Below are 20,535 nucleotides of genomic sequence, written 5' to 3' on the forward strand. Positions count from 1 at the left end.
GCATCATCCCTATCCCCGCCATCTGCTTCATGTGGTTAGAGACCTAGAAATGGAATTCCAGCCAGAAAAGGGGGCAGGGGATGAATTCTGGGCTGTCTGGGATCTTTGCTTGCCCATCCTAGCCCTCTTCCTGGCACATGAAAGCAACAGTCCAAGAAAGATGCTCGGAGCACTTGCCCTGGAGCCCACCCCACCCCACCCCACCTCCCCCACCTGCCTTATTCATCCCATACCTGCTCTCTGCTCCCTGCCCTACCTTCTCTGGCTGCCTAAGCCAGCTTTTTTCTTCCACAAACATTTTTTCCCTCTTTTTCGGGGGTGGGCATAGTTATTTATTTATTTTTAGAGGAGGTAGGGGATTGAACCAGGACCTTATGAATGCTAAGTATGCGCTCTACCACTTGAGCTATCTCCTCCCCCCACAAACATTTTTTTGACTTGTAGATTAGTTGCAATAGTGCTGCAGACTCGTATTGGAGATGACCCGGCCTGGCCTAGGATGACCCCGGGAACCATCGCAAAAAGAAGGCCAAGCTCTTGAGGGCTGCCTTCTGTGTCCTGTCCTGTGTGAGCAGCTGTGCTCATGAGGATTCCCTTTCAAGGAAGCACTGCCTACAGGGACCCTGAGGTCCACGTTCCACCTCCAGGAGCGGTCAAGACCCACCACCCTGGAGAACCTGTCCACCCTCACCAGGACAAACTGACAGCAAAGCGTAGTGAGCAAAACTGCCCAGATGAAGCACTGAGGGCTCCAACTACCACAGAGTAAACAGTCCCTCCCCTCTAAAAGCAGGAAGTGGTGGTCTCTGGTGGAGTGACCGTGACATTGCGGAACACAGAGCAGAACCCACCACGGGAACAACTCTATGGAAAAAGAGAGAAGCGGCCTTGTGCGCACTACTCAGATGCTCTTTAGAGACAGTGCCTTCAATGTGAGAGGTGGTCCTGGGTACCACAAGATGTGTAGCTGCATCCCTAGCCGCTAGGGGCTAGATGCCAGGAGCCGAGGCCAGCTACGTGGGCATGTGACTGGTGCAGACACCCAGAGCCCCACAGCCAGGAGGATCCTGTGCCTGATCTAATGCTCTGCCATTGCCATCTTGGAATTCTTTTTTTTTTCCCCAAATATTTTAAAATTGTATTTTGTTTGTTTGTTTTTTTTGAGGGGGAGTAATAGATTTTTGTTTATTTCTTTTTAAATGGAGGTACTGGGGATTGAACCCAGGACCTCATGCTTGCTAAGCATGCGTTCTACCACTGAGCTATACCCTCCTCCCCTTGGAATTCTTTTTAATCTTATCTTTGAACTTGAGTTTTGTAAGCGAAGTTCAATGGGATGATGGAACAGGGGTCTGCAGAGAGGAGATAAGGGCAGGTGTCACTTCTCACTGGCCCACACACATATGCATACAGCTTTAGTGATGTCCCACGAGCACAGAATTCCAGTGGCTCATGACGTGTGTGAGTTCAGTGATGCTCAAAGCAGGTACAAGGTGTGTTATGTCTACAGCTGAGTGAGGGGTGGGGGGAGGCCACACGTGCTGTTAGAACCATAGCTTCCTCAGAACACAGAAAGGAGGCAAAGACATTCTAAGAAATATGAACGACCAAGGGACCCTCTCATACTCTTTCTTGTTCTTGTTCCCCCGCCTTAGTCAGCAACCTGTGCTGAAAATAGTGGCACAGAAGGAAAGGGAAATATAGGATGATTCTCAGTTCCTTTTTTTCAGTCCTTCCTGCCCCATCAGTAAGCCTAGGGCAGAGCATGTTGGGAGAACAGGTGCATATCATGAAGTGAAATAAAAACAGTTCATTAAGTTTTGTGCAGAAATGTGTTACAGTCAGAAATATATATGCACATACACGCCACAAAATTCAAGTTGTTTAATTTCATAGATTTGGCAGACAAGTCATATTTGTATTTAAATCTAGTAGTGCAGGAGGGGAGGGTATAGCTCAGTAGTAGAGTGTGTGCTTAGCATACACGAGGTCCTGGGTTCAATTCCCAGTACCTCCATTAAAAAATAGTAATAAATAAATAAACTTAATTACCCCCCCAAAAAAAACCCTAGTTAAAACTAGTAGTGCATGGTTTGAAGATGAATGGTACAATTCATACTAATCATTTAAATTTTTAATTTTTCTTAGGAAGATATTAAATAGACAATTAAAAACAGCCTTACTAACTGAGGGGGGTGTGGGAGGAGAAGGGGGACCAAATAGGAAAGGTAAAAGCTTTCTGTTTTAGTACCTTCAGTGACATTTTGTCCTGCTTTTCAAACCAGGGGCCCCACATTTCTATCTTGCACTGTGCCCTGCAAATTCTGTAGCTGGCTCGACCAGTAACACCCCTCAGTCTGACAAGTAAAAATGTCTCCACGCCTTATCCAGTGTCCCCCTGGAGAAGGAGGAGAGGACAAAACTGCCCCGGGTTGAGAACCACCGCCCTAGACAGTAAAGCCTGCAGGTGCTAGTGTCTTCAGTTTGGGAGACTCTGTAGAATCCAAGTGCTGTAACAAAACACTAACATGTAAGATCCTGCCCTGAATGTTTGGTGCCTCCCAGGTTTTTCCATTTCAGGACACTGTAACATAGAGAAGGGCGAGACATAGCTTTTTTTTTTTTTTTTTGTATAAGAGAGAAGGGCAATCATAAAAGTGGTGGCAACACAGTGGACCCTGCAGACCACAGGTGGTTTCTCCAGCAAATCAATTTTAAGACATTTAAAATAATGACATAGAAACCAATTCCCTTAAAACATGCTCTGCAGCCATGAACCCCTTGGAAGGTCTTCATGTTCTTCCCAAAGTACACACAGTTCCACTCAGAGACCAGCTGAGGTTTTAGGGTGTGTGGGCCTCGGGGAGGCAGCAAAACACAGCAATTCCCAAAGGCCAGGCCCCCAGCGGGCACCTCAGCTAGCTCAGTGGCAGCAGTGGGCTTGTAAAAGGGTGTTACACGCTTAAGGATATCATGGGACTTTTTTTCTTATAGATTCATGCAAGGTGAGCCTCTAGTTAAGGTTAAAATTTTTAAATAAAAATTATAACTCAAATTTTTGTTTGATGCACACTCTTGAGTATATTCTAAAATAATTTCTCTATAAACCATTATTTTGACCCTACATGACAAAAGGGGTTATTATCACTACTTCATTACTAGGTAAACGGAGGTTCTGAAAGACTAAGTAACTTTCCCAAATCACAGGGTAGGTATGCAGAAAGTCCTGGTATTAAAGCAAACTTTCTGATTCCAAGCCATGCAGTGTTTTCTAAAGCCATGTTGCCTGTATATATCATATGTTAACTTTGAAAACACTTTAAAAATTTTGAAGAAAAATCATTTTGAACAGTAAATATATATAACCACATTAATAGTATTATAACAAAAATTTTTTTTCACTCAGTTCAATTCCAGGATTCCCAAAACCAAGTGGGACACTCAGCATATTAAATAGCATTAAACATTTGTTTTCAGACTCATGCCCTGTATGTAATACTCTCTATATAATAAATATACTCTCTTATTTTTTCAAATGTAAATTGCTTCTAAGTTAAATTATAAAATGAAAATATATCTTAAGCCTGAGGGAAAACGCATTTGATAATATACTTATCTTGATTCTTCTGTATTTGAAATGTGAACTGTTATGCCCTTCCGAAATGTGGAACTGAGAAAAATGACCGTTTCCCCATTTGACCCAGACCACTGTGGGAACACCGAAAGCTACTTAGAACATCACTGCGGAGGATACAGAACTGACACGGCTGGGTGGAATCCCTGGCATACATGTGAGTTCTGCCTTATTCCTTCTTCACTTGTGACTCCACACCCATCTGAAAGTCATGCCCGTGGGCAAACCACTGGATAAGAGGGATCTCATCCCAAAGTCCTCAGTGCAAATCCCTGGTTGATGCCCCTCTAGGTCTTTATGCTCCGCACGGGAGAACCTGCTAACCTGGCTTTGACTCCAAGCCTTACCAAGGTGGGACTTGTCCACCTATGGGTGTACAGCCCCTCCTGCTAACTGACATGTGATCCTGCGTTTCTGACTGCTGTGATCATTCAGTGATTAATTTCTCACCAGGAACAAGTGGGACAGGTCCACTCCCAGTATATAACGTCCTACAGTCCTGCCAATGACCAGAAGAGGTGTCTTCCTTCCACCAGAGCAGGGCCTGGCTGAAAAGCCCCTACTGTGGGCAGCAGAGTTAGACTTTCCTCTTGCCTTTTACTTTAATGGGATGACTATGAAGGGAAAAGAAAGATGACCATTAACTCATTCGTTCATTCATTTATCCAGCACATACCAGGTTATACAGGCCTCAGTCTGAGAAGAGAAGACACATGAGGAACAGGAGTGAAGAGTCAGGCAAGCTGCCTGCCTGGTGCGCCTGCCCTTTGAAGTTAGATCACTGGTCCTCAGCCCAAATGCACAAGCAACCACCTGGAGAACCTCTTCTTGAACACTTCTGCTTTCGTGCACTTCTGTGTATTCAAGTCCTAGTGTCCACCCCCTAGGAGAGTGTCTGGCTCAGAGAAGACAGGCAGTGAAGGTTTGTCAAATAAATAAATGAAATTATCTAAAAACGTTACCCCCCCACCCAACTATCTATGGCCTTTCTGACACCCCCAGCTCCCTTCCCACCAAGGCTGCTATCCCTCCTTCCCCCAGCCCCGGTTGCAAGTGACTCCCACTAAGAGCTCTGCTCTGGTGAAGGTGCTGGGAGGAGGAGAGGTCATACCTGTTCTTGTTCCTGAGCTCCATTCTCAAGGCCGAGAGCTCCACCCTATTAGCATTGCCCCAAAGGCACAAGAAAGATGGCATGATAAATGAAGCTTTCAAGGTTGTCCTTCTAAACAGAAGTTATTTTTAGAGCAAAACAACCATTATGTATTGACTCGTACAGCATGGCCTGATTAAGTAGTGGAATCATCTCTTCTCATGATTCAGATTGCAATTAAGCCCATAGGGAACTTCATTCTAAATTCCCTGGTTGGGGGTGATCAAAGTTTCATCTATGGTACTGCAATAAAGATACAATTTCATTTTTTATTCTCCCAAAAATGTAAAATTAAAATGGAAGGGCAAAAATAAGTACCTAAGAGTGTTACAAATAAATTTCACAGAGAGAAAAATTAGCAACTTCTGTCAGACAACACAGATGTGGATTCTATAGAGGCCCCCTGTCTCCATACCAGACAGACCCATCATACGCGGTCTATGACAGGTGTCCGGAACAGAGACATTACATTCATAATCTGAATGTATTTCTTAAGTACCAGAAGCACGATTTCTCTCATTTTGGAGGGGGAAAAAGTCCACAATTTTTAAAGGAAAAGGAGAAGGAATTTCAGTTTCATCTACTAATTTCAGCAAGTAGATCATCTGCGACTATTTAGAACATGAAGCAGCACTTAGCCACAAATTAAAGAAAGGCAGTTCCTAAGTTTGGCGTTTCTTTACAAAAGTTGTGTTTTGCTTTTTAAAAAAATGCATATGACATACCTAGCACATAGTAGGTCTTCTACAAATGTAATTCTTTTGCATCTTCTTGTATTCAAGTCCTCTGCCCAATAAATGTCTATGCTAAGAACTAAGATGCTAAACCTCGAAGATGCTGAGGAGGACTATTTAGAAAACGTTTTGGAAAGAGGTACAGAAAGCACATCACTTAGTTGCACAGCAAGTCGGGGAAACTTTTGAAGAAAAACTCCAACCCTTCTCCTAATCGCTAGCTAATGACTATGGAGTTGTTGCAACTAACAAACTTTACGGCTTTCTTTCTAAGAAGATTTATGCAGGACCAAAGATCATGTTCAAAAAAAAGTATCTAAGGATATGTGCATGGCTATGACATAAGATCACAGAATGGGAACTTGGGTCTCCAGGGGAAAAAAAGGCATAGAGAATGTGAAACATACCTCAAATCCCAAAGTACAAATGTACCCTAACTAAATAGTTAAATATTAAAATTATAATGCCCTATACTCTTATCAGAAAATCATCTTTCAGCTTTCAAATTTAGAGATGATTAGAGTGATTCAGATCAGCAAGACGGCCATCTGCTTTCAAGCATGCAGCTGCAAGCCTTTAGACAGCAACTTTCTGCGATTTATAACTTATTCATCCAGGGATAAACTTCGACATCGGCTTTCTCATTAATTCAGCTTGACATAGCATTTTCTTTTAAAGTTTCATGACCTCTACCCAGGTAACACAGTGGATCAGGAAGTCAGGATTCTTCTACAGAAAGAATCAACTCTATAGCTCCCCAAGACAGAAATCACATACAAGCATTTGTATATAAAACACACCTTATTAGTTACTGCCTTTTAAAACAGTAACGTCAGTCGCAGCTACTGTTTAGCCCCCTGTGGGCCAGGCACTGCATCTTTATCTTCATTACCCCTCTGAAAATAGATACTATGATCTTCATTTAACAGATGAGCAAATCAGCAAGACTGGATGACTTAGCCAATGCCACTAAGTGTGGACCTGGCAGAGGGGAGCTGTTTGTACCCAGGCCTGTCTGTCCCCAAACCCCAAGCTTCTGCAGCAACCAACTTTGCCTCATATTTGAGTAGTTACAGAATAACTGAAATAGTCTCATCAGCTGTATAGAGAAGGAGAGACTATGCTTAACCCAATGCCATTAATTCTTAACCCAAGAAGTGTTCTTCATGTGACACATAGTGAATATAAATGCTTTAAAAACTATAAAGCACTGTGGAAATTTGTTAGATCTGTTTATTCTCATGGTCAACTTTTGGCAGTTCTGACTGCCCACTGTTTCACTTTCCATCACCGACAGCAGCCCAAAGATAAACATTCCTGGAATTAGAAAAGGACAAAGCCCTTTTTGGTGTGGTTGAGAGAGTACGCTGTGTCCTCTAACTTGGAAGAAGAGGCACTCAATATACAGAGATTCTCTCCAAAGGAGACCAGTTTTATCTCTTTTCCTTTGTCTCTAACCCTAGTATACAAATTATTTGTTGCTTGCTATTTATTGTTGTATAGAAAATAAGTGTATCCAATGTCAAATCTTGGTTCTGAAACATAAAACTGGTCAGGCATTCTCAGCCTTACTTTTGTCATCTATAGTAACGAGAATAATGATAACTTTGCTCTATATCATTTTTTAAAATGGTATGTATAAGACAACCGAATGGCATGAAAAGATATTGGTACATTGTGTAAACAATCATGTTCAAAAATAATGTGCATTCAGGACAGAGTTTTGTTTTAAAAAGTGGGAGATATAATTCCAGAGACAAAGTCTGAGAAATTGTATATAAAATACTAACAGTTGTTACTGATGGATAATGTGGCTTTTATTTTCTTTTTGATTATCTATGCTTATTAAAATTTCTAAAACTGTAACAACAAAAATTTTCAAATGATGAAATATTGTTTAATTTTAAATGATAACGGGGAATTAGAAAATGCAGTAATTATAGAAGAAAGACATCTAGACAGTCAGTAGCTAACTTAAACAACCTTTAAACTCTATACATTTGATTAAAAAGCAAGTCCCAACAATATGGTGTCTACAAGAAACCCACATTGAATATAATGATAAAGATATTAAAAGTGAAAGGATGTAAAATGACTTACAGTCAACTCTCATTATTTACAGTAGTTATATTCTATAAAGTCGCTGCAAACAGTGAGTTAGCAAATATGGAACCACTGGTCCCAAGGGAAATACAAGGATTAGGTTCCTGAGAGCTTCTGGTCACAATATTTTTTATCAACTGATCAATACATAACTTTGTTTTACGTGTGTTTCTGTTTAAGGACACCCTATTTAATATAAGTTGCTGATTTGTTAACATCGACCTCACAACCAACAGCACTATAACTCATGCCTGAATGGCAATTAGCTAACAATTTCCTCTTCCGTAAGGCACAGCACATCCTTCTTGTACTTAGGACCTTAGACAACACCTTAGCCCTGCACTTGAGGGCCACATTAAAGAGGGGAAATCACCAACAAAAAGCACAAATGTGTAAAAAGCTAAATAGACCACAAAAAGCACATCTGTTTACAGTATGAGAGCTAAAACAACAAGGCAAAGCCTTATTCAACCTCAGCTGGGAACATGCACGTGAGGCAACTCAAAATTTGTCACTCTATACACGTCCTTGAATGACAGAGGAAGTCTGCATGTACTGATTTCAATTAATCTATTCTACAAATAGATTTTAGTGAATAGGAAAACTTACAAATATGGAATCCATGAATAGTGAGAATTAATTGTACCATGCAAACACTAATGAAAGGAAAGGTGCTGTGGCTGTATTATTATCAGTCAAAATAGACATCAGAGCAAGAAAAATTACCAGAGATAAAGAAGGACACACTACTTAATGATAAAAGAGGCAAATCACCAAGAAAATACAACAATCTTAAGTGTGTATACACCAAATAATAGAGCAGCAAAATACATGAAGCAAAAAGTAATAAACCAAAAGGGGAAAAATCCAGTTTTTGCTAGAGGCTTTATCACTCCTCTCTTAGTAATCAATAGGCCAGGTAGGCTGGACATCAGCTAGAATATAGAAGAATGAACATCCTCAACCACCTGTATCAAAATGACATTTATAAAGCGTTCTACCTAAAAAGAGCAGATACACGTTCTTTTTAAGTGCTCATGAGACATTCAGCAAGACAGACCATACTTTGTCTCAAAAATAAACCTCACCTAATTTAATACAATTGAAACCATAGAAAGCTTATTTTTCAGACCATAATGGAATTAAACTGGATTAAATAAAATAACAGAAAGACATGTAAGGAATCTTCAAATCATTGGAAACTAAACATACTTCTAAATAACTCATGGGACAAAGAGGAGGTATCAAAGAAAGTTAGAAAATACTTTGAACTAAATAAAAATACAACATTAAAATTTGTAAGATAGTCTGAAGTAATGCTTAGATGGAAATGTATAGTGTTAGATACTTATATTAGGAAAAAAAAAAGATCCCAAATAAACAATATGTTTCATTCTAAGTCTGGAAAAAGAGGAGCAAAGTAAACGCAAGTAGTAAGAAGGGAACGATAAAGCGCAGAAATCAATGACACTGGAAACAGGAAAATCAATGAAACAAAAAGATGTTTCTTTGAAAAGATTTTTAAAAATTAACAAACAAACCTATAGCCAATCTGTCAAAGAAAAATAAATAAAACACATAAATTTCCACTATCAGGAACAAAAGGGAGCTAAGAATATAGACCCCACAAAGATTAAGCAGATAATAAGAGAACATTACAGAGAAATGTATTCATATAAATTCAAGCGATTAAATGAAATTGACTAACTCATTAAAAACTACCAAAACTCAGCCAAGATAAACTGAATGGTCCTATACTTCTTTAAAAAATTTAATTCATGGTTAAAAGAGCTCCCTACAAAGAAAACTCTAGGCCCAGTGAAACCAATGGTTTCATTGATGAATTCTACCAAACTTTAAAGAAGAAATGATACTATTCTACACCATCTCTGCCAGAAAATCAAAGAGGAGGGATCATTTCCCATCTCATTTATGAAGACAGCATTATACTGATACCAAAGCCAGACAAAAATAGTGTATGGAAAGCCAACTATAGACCAACATTTCTCATGAACTTTGACAAAAAAATCCTCAACAAAATATTAATGAGTTGAATCTTTCAGCATATGGAAAGAATAATAATTTCATGACCAAATGAGTGTAGGTGAGTGTAAGGAATGTAATCTCAGGAATGTAAGGCTGGTTCACTGTTTGAAAATCAGTCAATGCAATCTACCATATTAACAGTCTAAACAAGAAAATCCAGCTGGTCATATCATTACAAGCAGAAAAAATATTTAATGATATACAACATCTTGATGATAAAAATGCACAGCAAACTGGGAATAGAAAGGAACTCCCTCAACCTGAAAGAGTATCTACAGAAACTCCTACAGCTAACGTCACACTTCCTGGTCAAAGACTGCCTGTTCTCCTCTAAGACCAGAGGAAAGAAGGCAAGAATGGTGACTCTCCTTACTCCTGTTTAACATAGTAAGAGAAGCCTTAGCCAGTGCAAAAAGGTATAAAACTGGGAGAAAAAATAAATAAATAAATAAAATGGTCTCTATTTGCAGACAACATGACTGCCCACATCAAAACAAATTTACAAAATAGCTCCTCTAATGAGAGAGTTAAGTAAGATCATAGGAAATAAAGTCAACATGCAAAAATAGATCCCATTTCTACACTAGCAATGAATGTTTGGAAACGGAATTGTTTTTAAATGCCATTTAAATGCTCCCTCCAAAAGAAATACTTAGGTATAAGTCTATCAAAACATTTGCAAAATCTGAAAACTACGTAATATTCATGGAAGAAATCAAAGAAGATCTAAATAAATGAAGACACATCGTGTTCATGGATTGGAGACACATGATTGGGATACTAATTCTCTACAAACTGGTCTATAGAGTTCACAAAATTCCAATCAAAATATCAGCAGAGTTAAATGTAGGTATAGGCAAGCTGATTCTAAAATTTATATGGAAAGGCAAAGGAACTACAATAATCAAAATCATTTTGGAAGAAAAGATATACATTAAAGGACTTCCACTACTTGAGTTTAAGACTTACTGTAAAGCTATAGTAATCGACATGTGTGGTGTCATTGGAAGGATAAGATGAATAAAATAGAATAAAGAGTCCAAAAATAGGCCCACACAAATAGAGCCAATTAATTTTAACAAGTTACAAAGGTAATTCAATGGAGAAATGGAGTCTCTCCAAAAAATGGTATTAGAACAATTGGATATTCATGTGCAAAAAAATTAAACTTGACCTGTAATTCACACCATATCCTAAAATCAACTCATTATGGACTAAATGCTTGTTGTATATACATTTCTTAAAATAATAAATTAGTAAAGTTAAAAAAAAAACTTTATGCCAACAGAAGAGAATTTGAGTTGGCAGACTATAAACTTTACAGTTAAGACAGTCTGCTATATAATTTATTTATTCATGGATCTCTCAGGAACTGGTAAGAGGTTTATATAAATAAATAAAAGCTGTAACTGTCTTACAGTAAATATTTTCTTAAATACTTTTGATAGCTCTCTCTAGAACTATTTTTGCTAAATGTTTTTCACACTAATTTTAGAAGTCAAGGAACTGGCTGTCTACTCAAAATTATACCATTTTTATTACCCCTTGAAATTCTTATCATACTTTGACTAATTCATTTGCAAGAGAATGATCTTCTTATGGACGATACATTTTACTTGAAGGCAACCCAAATAAAGTCAAGTATATATTTGGATCACCGGCAGAGAAGCTCAATAATCCCTGAAGTATATGTTAATCACTGAGGACTGTCCCAGAGATAAGGAAACTTGTGTCCTCACTTTCCACCTCAGACTCTATCCTTTAATAGCTCTTCCTCAAGGGAGGAGGGGTTGCTAACCTGATTGTTCAGTGCCTTGAATTCTTTGGGTAAAACAATGGCATGAAAAGACGTTTGAGTTTGTGAGCATCTTCTTTCTCATCCTGGGGCAGGACAGGAAATGTCCCGGCATTCTCTTGGGTGCTTTCTCACTTCCAACAACAATGTTCCAACAGTGATCTTCTTTCTTCTACTTTGACTCCATCCACAAATTGGTAAGAATGCCTTGACAGTCCCCACACAAAACCAACAGTATCATATGGGAAGTCCAGACATCTCTTCCCAGGGTTTTTTTCTTTTCTCTCAAGTGGAAGCTTTGCTATAGTCACAGACCAAGTAGCCTGTTTAATAGCATGCACAGGAGTGAAAACATTTTTTCACATTGTTCATGTCACTGTCTTCCCTCTAGCACTGGTGGTATGCTTCTAAATCTTTGCAAACTGCTCTACAAAGAAGGATTTTTACCTTCAGTTTGGGAGTAAGAAAACAGGAGGAACAAATCAGATATTTAGGAAAAGCCAAGGGTCTGACTTTCGCCTTTTTTGTTGGCTTTTGCCCACAGCTTGGTTTCACCTATGTTTAGGGATATTTGGTATTTACAGAGAAATTAAACATATCTGTAATATATATATATATATATATTTATTTCTCATTTAAATGTTATTAATTTTGTGTAATTCCTATAGAGGGAAGAGAAATGAGTGATCACCTTCAGGTAACTGAATTCTTAAATAAGTAGTAGCCACGGCCCTTACCTTGAAGGGGTTTAAAACTGGTAAGCACAAAACCAAAACCCTGTTAAGTTACAAAGGCTATGAATAGTATAAGAAGGAGGAAAAGTGTAGAACTGAATTGTCTACCTTATGGGAACTGAAAAACCACCCAAAGATCTGCCCAACCCAAGCCCTGTTCCTTACATTCTGTAGATAAATTGAAACAAGAGAATGCAAGAATATTTTATACTATATGACAAGAGTGAATTGCAACTAGAGGTAAATAAAGTTACTTCTCCTTTGTTCCAGTGTACTTCTGGACTGGAACTTGCTTCATGAATCTCTGTCACCTTTCACCTTGCTTTTAAAGGTAAGCAAAGAGGCAGCAGGCCCTTTAGATGCAGGTCAATCCGTACAGGCAAGGCCAGAACCAGAATTCAGGGTTCTTGTCTCCTTTTGCTAAAATCCACAAAGCTACAATGGGTTTTGAGGGCATAGTACCCACTGACCCAATTTTATGACCAGCTCATTGTTAATTTGTTATTATACTCATCTTGAATTATCCAGCACTCTTTGGTAATTTTGGAATAATCACAGCAATTGCCTCTGCTCCCTCCCTTCCCGAGTGTCAGACTGGCTTGGAGAAAGGGGTTGGGGAGTATTTCCCTTGACTTAGTACAAAAATATCTGGATCCCCAGATTATACAGATTTAGAAGAGCAAGAGTCCTAGAAATGAGGTTGTAATGCTGAAAATCTGGCAAAGTTAAAACACAATTCATTGCTCTGATTTTCTTTCCGAATAATTTCACTACATGAGTTAGAAGACTTACGATCAGTAGACGAAAAGGTAATTGATACAATATTTCTAGCACCCCGTTCTTACTGCCCTAAAATGCTTATGACTTTTCAAGAGAAACTCAAAATTGAGGAAATGATCCAAAAAGTGTTTCCCCACAGGTTTCTGTACATATCCAATTCAGGTCAATTTATGCCATCTCTAACAGTTATGAAGAGATGGAACTAATATAAAACTTGGTGGGGGGGATGGAAAACTAAAGCCCTATCCAGATAGTAGGCTGCTTAAGCCAAGTCAGTCCACTCCAGAAATTCCGCACTGCTCATCACACAACCTTTCACCCACAAGCATGCTTCTAGAAAATACCCAGTTAACATCACCCAGCCATCCTAACTGGACAACACCAGCCCATCCCCCACCCCGGAAGTATGAGAACAGTTGCCTTTGGCTACATCTGACCTTGGACCATAAGGCAGCTATCCCTGAAACCTGTAAGGCATTTTGTCAGGAAGACAGGCTCTGAGGCCCAGGAAAAAGAGAATCTGAAGTCCAAAAACTCCTGCTGAGGCTGGTGAGATTATCTGTAACCAGCCTACTGGGGTAGGTGGTAAAATAAAGATGATGTTGCTTACTTCGGGTCGTAACTGGAAGGTCAAATGAGATAAATGGCATGAAAATGCTTTATAAAGTGTGAAGTAGTTTATAAATGCAAAAGAGAGTTGGTGCTTCCCAACTTTACAGATCCTATGTTGATTGAATGTCCTTCCCGGTGCAGAGCGATGTCTCCCCTTGAGTTATTTGGGACGGGCAGCAGAAGGGCTTGCTTTCCTCTGAGGCATTCCTCTGAGTCACTGCCTGTGGTGAGTGTCAGAACTGACAGAAACTCATTCTGGCCTCCTCTGCTAGCATGCTGATTGGGAGGCTGGAGGGGGCAGGGGGCGGGGTGAGGCTTCCTTTTCTCAAGTGTTGCTGTTTGAATTCAGTGAAGCCCAAACTCAATTCTTACCTTTTTAAAATGCATTATATCTTTCCTCCCCAGCTATCTGAGGCCCATGGCCACACAGCAAATACAAAACGACCTTTCAGGTTTAAGAATCAGAACACAGTTAAAGTATTCCAGGCCCCTCTACTCTTTTCCTTACTCCCATTTTTACCACAGCAGTCTTTAATGAGAACAGAGCCTGTAATTTAAGGGGGAGGAGAGAGACTTTGATTCTACCCCTAAAGAGAGCTTCCCACCTTAACAATGACCACGCGTTCCCCGCCGCTCCCTAACTAGCCTGACCGCGCCTGAAACACACACCCATTTCCGGGCTGGGGGACTGTGGCGTTCACGCCAATACATACACGCACATGCCCGCGCGCCGCTCAACTGCAGCAAATCTGACTATTCGCCAACTTGTAGCCACAGAGAACAGCAAAAGGACTAAAGCCCTTCACCGCCAGCTCCAAAAAGGCACTGCAACCACCAGCAGCGCCGCAGTTAACAGCCTCTGTACTGCAGCCTCCGGCAGCTGGAGTCACACGTCTAACTCCTTGAGGAGTATCGCTCTTCTGCCCTTCATCCCACTCCCCGGGCTTTATCCTCTTCTCTCCTCAGGAGGTCGCGAAGAACCAGGTCTCCCAGCCACTTCTACAGAAGAGGAAGTGGCACTAAGGAAGGTTCCCACCGAAGCAGCCCGAAACCCGCTCCTCTTTGCCCCATCTCTCCCCACTCCCGCTAAAGTAGGCGCCTGTGCCGCTGGCGAAGGTCCCAGTTCTCAAGGGCCCTGAGTCCAATGGGACATGGAGGAGCTAGGCGGGAAGCGGCGAGACGACAGCTAAGATGGTTAGGACAGGTGGGGCGGCACTGAGGAGAGGGACATTCTCCTGCCGGACCCCGCTCACAGACAGTAACTCCAAAACGCTCAGGTGGGCAGTATAGGAAAGGCCCCTCCTCCCTGTTCTCTTCCTTCCCTTCCCCGCTCCCCTCCTGGACACCTGGTGAAAGAGAAAGGTGCAGGTGTACCTGGAGCGAACACCATGATTTTCTCCAGCCGCTGCGCCCCAAGGTAGGAGAGACAGACAGACGGACGGACGGACGAAGGGTGGGCAGAAGGCCAGGACTTGGGGTCCGGTGCAGGTAGGCGCGCTGGGGGCGCGCCAGCTGTAGGTCGGGACAGTCAGCACCTCGGACAGCTCCCAGCAGCGCGATCCCGGGGCCGCGGCTCCCGCCGCGGCGCGCTCCGCCTCCACAATGCACTGCTCTGCCAGCGGCCACCCGGCGGCGGGAGGAGGAGAGCGAATGCCTGCTCAGTCCACCCCTCATTCCCGCGCCAGCTCAGTGTACACTGCTGCTTGGGGAGCAAAACCCTTCTACCGCTTCCACGGAGAAGGAAGGACGGAAGAGGAAGAGAGAAAAGGTAATTGCCCGGCTTCCCGGCAGGGGGACAGCTAATTGCTTCTAATTACCTGCTGTCTCTCGCCCCCGTGGATATCGAACTGACATTTAGGATGGGCTTGCCCTTTTTTAATATATATAACTCAAAGAGCTTTACTCTAGAGGCTGACTCTGAGTTCTCTGAGTTGGGTCAGCTTTGAACAGAGGGGTGGGGCCTGCAAGTTAATAGGTCCTTGGGGTCCATGACTCCTCTTTCTCCCAGACTCCCAATCTTCTGCTAACGTCAGAAAGGACGCTGGAGGGAAGGACAGACTGGCTAAGGAGCGTGAGGAGGGCGCCGCTATCAGGCCCTGCTCCCAGGCGGCTCTGAAAGCCCCCAAGCTTGGAGGCCCTCAAGGTCATCACTTTAGAGGCAGCAGGGCTGGCCAGCGCTGAGGAAAGAGACCTCGGTGAGGTAGGTCTCCACCGACAAATACACACCCTGTAAGAGGTGGGGCCAACAGAGTTTCCTTCAAGTGTGAGAAAAGCCTTGGGACCGATCAAGAAACATTAATGCTTCCCCTGCCTTCACCCAGTGGAAAACTGTGGCCCCATGTACACCAGTTCTACTCTAAAGATACTGGGACGTGCCTCGACGCTCACTTCATGCTTCTAATACACTGCTCATTTTAAAGCCTTCTCTAGTTCCCCCAAGAAATACTTGGGTAGTGTGAGACAGCCCACAACAGGTACTACCCATCTGGGTTACAACCCCAGAGTTAGAGTGAGATAGGATCCTTCACTTTCAAAGCAAATGCCAGTTGCTTTGGGTTTTGGACTCTATTTTTGCAGCTGAATGGAGTTTTCCAAGAACAAAGGGTGATTAGTGTTGTTTCCAGTGTTTTACAGGATTTCCTCCCTTGCACCTCTCCCAGCCATTCTGAAAATGCCATATTTCTTAATAATTTGGTTGGTGGCCATAAATTTCACCCTCATTTGGCAAATATTAAGCATTCAAATAGCCTTATTGGCACTAGTTTTGTTCAAAGCCATCTGATAGATTGAAAATGCAAATAGTTTTACAGCTCTTGAACTACAGTTTGCATGGAGGCATATGGACAGTCAGAGCATAAAACAGTCAGTACTGCTCTTCGCACCTGGCTCAACACAGGCTTGAACAGATGGGGCCTGGCTCAGCAGCAAGATGCAAGTCAGCTGATGGGCAGGATGAAGTGTGTGCACGCCAGGATGCAGTCTTCTCACTTCCCTAAGTTACACCAAAAGCCAGGGACCAATGATGCTTCACTCTGTCTTTGCTGTATCACCAGACAAAGTGTGAAACGCTATTTGAAATAATCTTTCAATGATTGAAAGACCTCCCTCTCTTAACACAATCAAAAGGGCTCTCTTTTACCATCTTAATGGGTTTATTCTCCCAATGCATAAATAATTACTCATTATTAATTTCAAGAAAAAAGCAATATCATGTAGGGAAAGAAAAAAAGGCTTGGCAAGCAGTCAGACCCAAGTACTACAACTTCACCATTTACTACTGTGTGACCTTTGATACGTGATTTAACTGTATTATCTGCAAGGATTAAAGTATCCTGAAGGTTTGTTGTGAGGATTAAATGCGATAATGCATTAAGAGAGCACAGCCCCAATTAAACACATTCCAGGAAATTACTGACACTCTGGACGTAGATGACACCCTATAGCAATGCAAACTAAATATGCTAGATCAGTACTCTCAAACACTGACGGGCACATGAATCCCATGGGGATCTTGTTAAAATAGAGTTCATGATCCAGTAGACTGGGGTGGAGCCTGAGGTTCTGAATTCTTAACAAGCTCCCAAGTGATGTCCACGCTGCAGGTGCTGCTGGTCTGTAGACTGCATTTTGAGTAGCAAGTTGTAGATGTATTAGCATTTAAAAAGAGAGAAATTATTTCTCTCTCCTCCAACATCAGAGCACATCTTTCCAAATGTTAGGGAGGAACCCAGATGGATTCCCAGAGACTTCCAAACTCAACAGAGGCCAAGATGGTAGTAGAAAGGAAGAAAGAATGCCTGGAAAAGTCCCAGAGCTCCTTTGATCAGCCTGCTGTGGCAACAGGAGCTGGTATGATCCAGTAGAAATCAATGTGAAAGGTCAAGGACAGAAGGTAAAACTCTCTTCTCAGCCCCATCCTTAGCTGTTCTCTGCCCTTCTTCCTCCCATCACCTCTTCATTTTGTCTACCCAACACACCACTGCTACCTAGCCAGAGGACAACATACTCCCAGTCCGGTGTTTGCTTGTTTATATTTCAATAAGAACAATTAATTTTATTCCCAATAAAACCACAGCACTTTAGTAAGTTTTTTATTTACAGTTATTTCCTCAGTAAATTTTTTACATTCAACAATATTGTCTCCAATTTTTTACTACTACTGGAATTATTGTTTTGATAGTTTAATTTAAATATCCTAAAAATGGTACTACATTTTTTTACATCATAATGTAAGTGATCAATTTAATAATAGAAGGCTTCAGAGAAAAATAAAAATTCCCTTCTACTTTATCAGAAGAGCCAGATTCTTTGATAGATCATTTATCCATTCTTAGCCCACACCTGAGGCTTAAGTTCCCAATACAGTCTCACTCTGTCTCTTTTTAAACACCTCCACTCAGGGTGAGTCACTCCTCAGTCCACTGCATTTTGACATGGTCATCTATCAGAGAGGCAGCCCACCACCTCCACCACCATCTATCTCATTCCATTATCCTCCCTTCCAGTAAGTGATGGGAATGGTAATGGGAAGCAAGATAGTAAACATGTTGGGCCAGATGCCCCAGCTTTCCTGCTCTGGTGCTGAGCTTATCAAACTGGGCATTCCTACCCCTACAGAGACTTGAACAAGGTGCTGGATGAACCAAAGGCACAGAAAAAAAATTTTTTTTAAATCATCTAATAAAACCAACTATTTTACTTGGAGACTTGGGAGAATATTTTACATGGAAATGAACATGGATACACTATAAAGCAGTGATTCATGTGACATATAAACATTAAACTGAAGACTCCAGAGAAATCACCACAGGCAGGTCAGGGCTATAACTCTGAGATTTCCCCAAGTCCCTAACCATTGCCCCTAACATTCATTTATTCTACTCTGTCCTTAGAGTTTTCACAAATAGAAAAGTTTGAAAACCCATCCTGAAATATTCCCACAGTTGCCATGATTTGCAGTTCACCTTGGCTCCAGCCAGACCCTGAGTATTTCCAAGCTACTAATTTTACATGTATTATTCAATCAACTAAAATTTTAAATAATTTTTAGCATCTCTGAGGACAGTTGAAACAGATTGAAAAGAAGCATTTTTCATTATGAAGCATTAAACCATAACTGTTTCCAAATGTCTTATTTTGTAGGTTTCAAATGATTACAGAAATGAAGTATTGGAGAAGAACTCTTTCCTTCTCCTAAGAGCTGCTAGAAGTTGTTGAATTGGACCTAAGGAAAAGCCTAGAGGTGAATTAAGCAGAAATTTAAAAAGGAATAAGAGAATGTGGTACATTGAGTCATGAAAACAGAAAAACTGAATGAGAAAAAAGACACTGGAAAACTAATCTTTGTGCTATCCAAACTGTAAAGCCTTAACAAGAGTGTGGTAAAAATACAAAGAGATGGAAATGACATAATTTGGGGGAAAAAATGAAGATAGAAGATGGAATAAAGGGGGAGGGAGAATAAAAATGACTATGCTCATTAAGAAAAGAAATGGGAAATGTTAAAGAATTTGCGAGCTTAGAAAGTACAAGACAAAGTCTCTGTAGGTTTGCATTTTATGAAGCAGTTTATGAATCCTGTGAGTCTTTAAAATGGACTATGAATAGCTATATTTTGTGAAAGGAAACATCAGCAAAACTTCCTTATTGGAAAAAGTGCATTAGAACAGTTAAAATTTTGTAGTATGTTTATGTTCCAAGATGTCCCTTTGCTCCATGTAAGGAGAGTAACCCTGTTGACCAATCAGCAAATGCCCAGTATAACTGTTACCAAGGCTGCTGCCCCAGAATCATACCCCTGCCCCTCCCTCAGATAGAAACCTACTACTGTTATCTAAGTCTCAGGAGGAAGTGCAAAGAGAAAAAACACAAGAACTGGTTAGAACCAATTAGGCCCAAGATGGCAGAGGATGTGACATCTAGTGGACCTTGAGCCTCATTGTACGCTTACTGTAATGAATTAGCATGCTAAGTGACACACCCACCAGCACCATGACAGCTGGATTGTCTGCACAGAGACTGAAAAGGAGAGCTGCACCAGTTCAGGGTCTAAACCACACCCCTGTTCTAGGATAACTCATAAGTATTCCTCCCACTCTTTCTAATTCCCTCTCTTTTACTTCAACCCTCCTATATATTTAGTGTTTCCACCCAAATTGTGATGAGAAGTTGATTTTCGAACTAGGTTCCTGTTCTCCATTCTTTGGCTATTGAATAATGCCTGTGCTGTTCCAGTCTCAGCGTGGTTTTGTTATTGGCTGCGTGAATCTGATTGGAAAAAGAACCTCCCTGGCCTGGACACGGGATCTCAGCCTGGGCTAGGACCTGATCAATTTGGTAACATAACTTCCTTGCTCCTGATCACTTTGGTCTATAAAAATCGCTCTCCTTGAGCAGCTCTTCAGCTCTTCAGAGCTCTTGGCTCTTAGCATCCATGAATCTGGATACTGCCTGACTCATGAATCACTCAGTAAAACCAATGTGATCTTTTCAAAATTTATGATTGTTGGATTTTTCCTTTAACAGTTGAGAAAGCACGTAACCAATGGGATCCAAGTGGTAAAGAAATTAAGGGGACGAAATTCAGTCTTGGGAAACTCTTTAAGGAGGAGGGAAGAAAGAGGTCATTCTGGACTGGAAGTTGCGAGGGTGAAGGACTAGCTCCCCAAGAGCAAAGTAAGACAGCTGGCAGGACTGGAGGCTGGATTTCTGAGTTTAAGGTGGCATCCTGGAGGACAGTAAAGTCTCAAGAGCACCCCTGTAAGTGACCGCTGAACAATCCCCAGGGAGGAAGTAAAAGAACCCTGAGACTAAAGTCAAGGGCTGTAGAGATTATCCCAGAAGGTGAGTGGACAAAGAGAAGATAATGAACCACACAGCTTGGTTTCCATCAGTGGGGGTGGGGGAGGAGGCACGGATAGTTAGAAATACTGAGAAGTTGCCAGATA

General features: G+C 41.3%; 1 protein-coding gene across 6 annotated transcripts in view; it reads right to left on the reverse strand.

Annotated features, from left to right (window-relative positions):
• AKAIN1 (A-kinase anchor inhibitor 1) overlaps positions 1-20,535 on the reverse strand; it is a 62,440-nt gene that overhangs the window by 32,266 nt on the left and 9,639 nt on the right. Inside the window, exon 1 of one of the 6 annotated variants that reach the window (XM_010976376.3) lies at positions 14,963-15,344. The exons of the other annotated variants lie outside the window; for them this stretch is intronic. Within the exon in view, the coding sequence (XP_010974678.1) occupies positions 14,963-14,978 (16 nt within the window). The 5' untranslated portion in view covers positions 14,979-15,344. Of the gene's footprint in view, positions 1-14,962; positions 15,345-20,535 lie in introns of those variants that run through there. 6 annotated transcript variants of the gene reach the window in all.

The sequence above is a fragment of the Camelus dromedarius genome, chromosome 32 (assembly GCF_036321535.1).
Source record: "Camelus dromedarius isolate mCamDro1 chromosome 32, mCamDro1.pat, whole genome shotgun sequence".
NCBI classification, from domain to species: Eukaryota; Metazoa; Chordata; class Mammalia; order Artiodactyla; family Camelidae; genus Camelus; species Camelus dromedarius.